The sequence below is a fragment of the Acinonyx jubatus genome, chromosome C1 (genome assembly GCF_027475565.1).
Source record: "Acinonyx jubatus isolate Ajub_Pintada_27869175 chromosome C1, VMU_Ajub_asm_v1.0, whole genome shotgun sequence".
Lineage (NCBI taxonomy): Eukaryota > Metazoa > Chordata > Mammalia > Carnivora > Felidae > Acinonyx > Acinonyx jubatus.
The window spans coordinates 9,714,569-9,720,568 of record NC_069381.1 but is presented as its reverse complement, the minus strand read 5'-3'; the positions used below and the strand labels follow the sequence as shown (position 1 = coordinate 9,720,568).

The window sequence follows — 6,000 nt, the reverse complement described above, 5'->3', positions numbered from 1 at the left end:
CTCCCTCTCTGTTTGAACCTATTTTTTTTCCCTTTCCCTTCTGCCATGGTGTTAAGTTTCTCAAGTTCCACATGAGTGAAAACACAGATCTGTCTCTCTCGGACTTATTTCACTCAGCATAATACCCTCCAGTTCCATCCACGTTGTCACAAATGGCAAGATATCATTCGTTCTCATTGCCAAGTATGTTCCATTGTATATATAAACCACATCTTTATCCATTCATCAGTTGATGGACATCTTCACCCATACTTTTAAACCTCTGCTTCTCTTATGGCCAGTCTGGGGTGGAGCAGAAGTCCAGTAGCTGACTGCTGTTCTGGGGAGCTGGGGGGGTGGGGGACTGACCCATGTTGTACACAGTTTCTACCTGCAGGTGGCTTGAGAACTGGAGAAACCAAAGGGTGACATGAGAGGCAGCAGCGAGAGGCAAGTAGGAAATACTGAACTTTGGGCGGGAAAGGGCTGAATCCAATCCCCAGTCCACATCTGCCAGCTGTGTGGCCCTGGGCAAATGGCTTAATGCGTCTGAGCCTGTTTCCTCACCTGTGAGATGGCTGTCGAAGTACCTGTCCTGCTGGGTTGCTGTGACAGGAGAGGGAATGTGTGGGGAATGGTTGGCACATGGCAATTCTCAGTATACGGCCCCTAGAACAACAGCTGGAGTCACTGCTGCCGAGGTAACAGTTGCCAGGTAAGAGCCAGTGGACCGGTTAGATACGAATTCCTATAGATAAACAATGAGTGATTCCCTTTTCTAAGTGTTAAGTAAGTCCCAAATATTGCACGAGTACATCCAAACCAAGGGGTATCTGGCCATAGAACGGAAGGAAGCGATGTATGCTGCAACCTGGGTAAGCCTTGAAAATACTATACGAAGAGAAAGCAGCTGGTCATAAAAGATCACATGCTGCGTGACCCCATTTCGGTGGCACGTCCAGGAGAGGTAAATCTACATGGATAGAAAGTAGGTTTGTGGTTGCCTAGGGCTAGCGGCTTGGGGAGAAAGGGGGAGTGACTGCGACTGGGTAGGAGGTTTCTCATTGGGGTGACTGGAAATGTTGTAGAACTGAATGCAGTGCCAGCTGTACAACTCTACTACTAAAAAGCACTGATTTGTACAATGATGTCGGTTAACTGTATGGTATGTGAATGTGAGCTCAATAAAGCTGCTCTAAGAATATATGTACGATCACAGAGGCCTTTCTAGCCTTAGTGAAATGGCTTAACTAACTAGCTGGCAGGTGGAAGAGGGTTTTGAAGGCAAGTGACCCTACTCACCAGGTAGGCTTTTCCACAGTGAGCTTCCTCGAAACCTCGGCTTTCTCTCACGGCTGGAAGGGGGCCTTCAAAGCCGCTTCATCCCACTCCCACCCTACGCCCCAGAGAGATCGCCAAAATGGAAGACACAAAACACAGAAACCAAAACGATCACTCCCAGGCTTGTTCCTTACAATCGGGCTTCACACTTTTATTGTTACTTTTCTTCACATGGCAGATACAGAACCGTCCTCTTCCGTGATCCAAACCCACGCCCCCAAAACCACCACTGACCAGCAAACACCACTCTTTAGAAGACCACCCCCGTTGTCGCGATCGGAACACTCGTGTAACCCTTTCCACTAGTCTGAGAGGGTGGAAAGCTGACCGGCACTTTTGCGCATGCAAAAACGAGTGGCCCCCAGCCCCCAGTGACATTTCCTGGAATTCACCATCGGCTGAAGGTGAACTTTCGAAGCTTTGGGTTCGTGAGCCTTCCTTGCTGCTGAAAGGGGAAACCTTCCAGAACGGAGAAGATGAGTGTGGACATTGATGGGACAAAATCGTATCGTGAGGATAAGGAACAGCCACAGCTTTCCATGCTTGTGAGGGTTAATTTTAGGAGTGGGCAAAAGGATTCCAGCTTATGGGAATTTACAACAAACAATGGTGTGTAGCTGGGTGGCAAATGGAAAACTGGGATGCGGGCCAGCCATCGGCACTTTTCTGTCCATGTGAGGATCTCGTGAGACCTTTCTCCCGGACCATGATCAGACCCTACACTGCAGCCAGTCGACTGAGTAATTAAATAACACAAGTTATAAAACTTTAAAAAGGGGGCATTTACAGTCAGGGACATAAATACGTGCTTTTAAAAGTGTCTACGTACATATTTACAGAGTTGCAAGATCAACCGTAGTAGCCCTGGGGGAAAAAAAAAAGTCCCTTTTTGTGTGTGACCACTCATGTTCTCCCAAGTTCTCTCCTTCCACTGTGGGTCTGATACATCACTACTGAAAACGGAGCTGAGAAAACAGCGCCAAAGTGGTCTCAGACATCTGTGTCTGGGCTCTGCCCCAAAGGCACAAAACCCAAGACCCTCACTGAACTGGGTCCAAACTCCTAGCTCAGCTCACCCGTTTCTCCGAGACATGGGCTGTCCCTGCACAAAGCAGGGGCCAGCTCCATCGTTCCCTGGCAGGCGACTGGTGGCCTCTAGAAATCTCTTCTTCTTCCCCCTGTGCGTCTTAATCCTCCCGCTTATCTTCATTTCCCAATTTTTGTTTGTTTCCCTTTTCAGCTAATTTGGGAAGGTCAGTCGCTAACGTGTTGATGGTCCCAAGTGAGGCAAAGAAGCACTGGGAGGAGACCTCCCCCTCCTGCCACATGCTGTCCCATCCCCTGCCTCTCCCAAGGGGGCAACCAGGTCTGCAAATGGGGACGGGGACTTCTCTCCCAGATGCCCAGGGACTGACTAGAATTTCGAATCTGGAAACGACTCAAGCCAGCAGCTCAGGCAAAGAAGGGGGATTTTCGAAGTGCGCAGGCCAAGGGGGTCGACAGCGAGGCTCTGACGTGTCTACACGCCGTGGATTCCCAGAGACGTTGGAAGGCTAGGGAAGGCGGGGCGGTGAGAAAGGAGACTCGGCCTCCTCCTGAAGGCCTTCCTCGGACAGGCCTAGAACTGACCCCTGAGCCAGACCACAGTCCCCGCCATGGCAAAAGACAACTCGAGAAAGCAAAAAGCAGGATCAAGGAGCTCTTGAAAAATTGCATAGTAGGAGAGGCCCCACCCCAGCAGGAAGGCTGAGCTGCAGAACACGGTCCCAGGGGCTGCACCCACGTGTCGTCCACGCTGTGGAGTCAGCTGCCTTCCTGCCTCCCTGGGGTTTGGGACCCTCGTCTGAAGACCGCACACGCACACCCACGCACGCACACACTCCCTCCCTTTCTCTCGCAGGCTCGTAAAACTGGAATAGGTCGGTACTCCCTGCGGGGCAGAGGGCCAGCCAGTCCCTTTGGCTTCACTGACTCCAGGTCACTTCAGGTGCTGAAGGAGAAAAAGAAAAGAAAAATGGTAACAGTGGCCGCATCCTCAGTGCCTTCCCTGGGCTGCTGAAGCACCATCTCAGTCAGTTCTTCTAATGCAACAATTTACTGACATTCACCACGCGTACAGAAAGAAAGCGCAGCTTGATGAATTTCCACCCGTGCAACCAGCACCCAGATCAAGAAACAGAACGTGACCAACCTCCCCTTAGCCCCCAGCCCAGGCTCCTTTTTAGGACCAGCACTAACCCTCACCCCCAGAATAACCACCTCCCCTCGATCACCAGGGATTGATTTTTGTCCGTTTTTTAACTGAAGCAAATGGAATCAACCAGCACACATCCTTCCCGGCTGGGCTTCTTCCACATGGTGCATTTGGGGGATTCATCCCTTTGGAGCCCGTGCGTGCAGCTCTGTCCACCTCCTTGCTGGGAGATTCTACCACAGGATCCTGCCACTTTCATCTGGCTGGTCCCCACCAGTGCACGAGCGGGCAGCTTCCGATGCGGGGCCACCGTGAGGGATGCGGGTGGCTAGGACTCGCTTACCTACGCCTGGAAGACCCGTGTGGCGTCCGTGCGTGCCTGTTTGCGCCAAGTGGAAGTGCTGGCTGGTAGCGTGTGCACGGATGACATAGGAGCTCTCCCATGCGTGTGCACACACCCGCTGAGTGTCTCCCTAGTGGTGTAACTGCTGGGTCCCACTTCAATCGATACTGCCAAAGCCTTTTCCGGAGTGATTACACTATCACCTGATTTCGTTCTAAAGGTCCCGATGACCCTCGTGGCAGGTGACACTGATCCCCATCTTGCATGGAAGAAACAGAGGCTCAGAGAGGGCAAGCGGCTTTCACCAGGTCAGGCTGGTAACGAGGGGCAGAGGTGGGGCTGGAACTCAAGCCGAGCCCACCCCAGAGCCCGCGTGTGCCTTCCGTCATAGCGAATGGCTTGGGCTGCGTGCCTCCTGCACAGAAACCCCACTCGCAGTACCTGACAACAGAGCCAGGCTCGTGAGTCAGTCCTCAGTAACTTCTGCTGCGCTGGGCGGAACAGGAGCATGGCGTCGTGCTGGGCCAAGTTCAGGGGCTCCGTTCTCTCACCCCATGGACCTGGTCATCATTCCTGTAATTCCTGCTCCTACTACAACTGCGATTCCTCTTCCTACCACTACTCTGGTAACTCAGTGGGAGCAGAAACAGCAGGGCTGATTCAAGGCAGGCTGACCACACACCAGCCACTTTCCTAAGGGCGTCTCACGTACTAACCCACGCAGTCCTCGCAGCAGACCTATGACACAGGTATACCATTAACCCATTTTGCAGATGGGCAAATTGAAACGCAGAGAAGTGAAGTACCTACCAGGACCGTTGGAGCCAGGATTCGCTTCCAGAAAATGCACACTTGACCACGATCCATTCCAACCCCCGCCCCCCGAAACCTCTTGATGGGGCTGGAAGGAGGGCCGCTTGCAGTACAGGAGGGCGCCTTCAAGAGAGGAGGGCCTCCCTTCCCGGTGGGGGCCCACGTGTGCCCAGGCCCATCCCCGCACAAGCCGGGGGAGAAAAAGAACGCAGAGACAGGGGCCAGCCATGGAGTGGCCTGCATGTCCTCGGGCCGGTGTGGCTGGTGTCATGTGTGTATTACCTGTGGGTCATCGAGCGGGACCCACAAAAGAAGCCATCTTGCCAGTCCCCAGCCCGAGGGGCAGCCCTTCAGGGAGGGGACCCCAGCAGCAGGGGCCGTGGGCTGGACCACTGGGGCTGGAGCTGGGCAGAATTTGCTAGAGGGGAGCTCTCTTATCAGGGAGGCGGGCAGGGGGAGACACCCCACCCACCCCACTCCTGGGACCCCACAAGAGGCCAGCGACCAGCACTAGGAAGCCTGCCCCGAGGCCAACGACAGCTGAGGGGAAGATTACGGAGGCAGCCAGATGAGTGAGAGGTGCCAGTCCCTTCCCCGGACGTCCCCTCGAAGACCCCGGGGCCCAAGTGCGGCTGGCCCCAAGCAACAGAAAGAGACAGAGGCGGACAGGACGTGCAGGGGCAGGCTTCACGCTGGACTGGGCAAGGTGGCACGTTTTGTACCTGAAAGCGAACAGAGAGCTCTGGGCACCGATAAAGCCCAGAAAAGGGAGGTGCCTGCAGACAACAGTCCCAGGAGAAAAGCCGAGCTCCTAGCTCGGTTCGGACCGTCGAGTAAAGTGGCCAGAGCCTCTAAGCCGGCGAGAGCAACAGGTGAGGGGCAGTCCCGGGGCCTGGGTGCTTCCAGGATGTCACCCGTTCCTCATAACAGATCCCACTGCACACACAGTCTCACACGGGGTTTCAGGGGACAAGCGTAGGCCACTTAAAAAGTCCACCATCCATTCTAGGAGTCAGACGACTCAAGCTCTGCCCCCAGTTCTGCCAACTGCCTCTCCGTGACCTACACGCCCTGCCCACGCTAACATCCTTTGTCACAGCACTGAAAAAAAAATCATTCTGGAAGTGTGTTAAAGACGGCAATGGGCTGAACTGTGTCCCCCTCAAGATTCGTATGAGGAAGCCCTCAGCCCTCGTGTGATGGGATCAGTGCCCTTACAAGGGACACCAGGGCCTCCTCTCTGCACCACGGAGGATGCAGCCAGAAGACGGCCTCTGTGAGCCGGGAAGAAGGTTCTGGTGAGGACCGTGCCGGCGCCCTGGCCTGAGAC

The 6,000-nt window shown here is 54.3% G+C and overlaps 1 protein-coding gene across 12 annotated transcripts in view; it reads right to left on the bottom strand.

The window, feature by feature from the left end:
- Positions 1-1,443: 1,443 nt before the first annotated feature.
- The window catches only part of PRDM2 (PR/SET domain 2), a 122,782-nt gene continuing 118,225 nt past the window's right edge, over positions 1,444-6,000 (bottom strand). For all 12 annotated transcript variants that reach the window (XM_053203912.1, XM_027060830.2, XM_027060824.2 and 9 more), the window contains one exon: positions 1,444-3,310. In XM_053203912.1, coding sequence (XP_053059887.1) covers positions 3,285-3,310 — 26 coding nt within the window. In that variant the 3' untranslated portion in view covers positions 1,444-3,284. The remainder of the gene's footprint in view (positions 3,311-6,000) is intronic.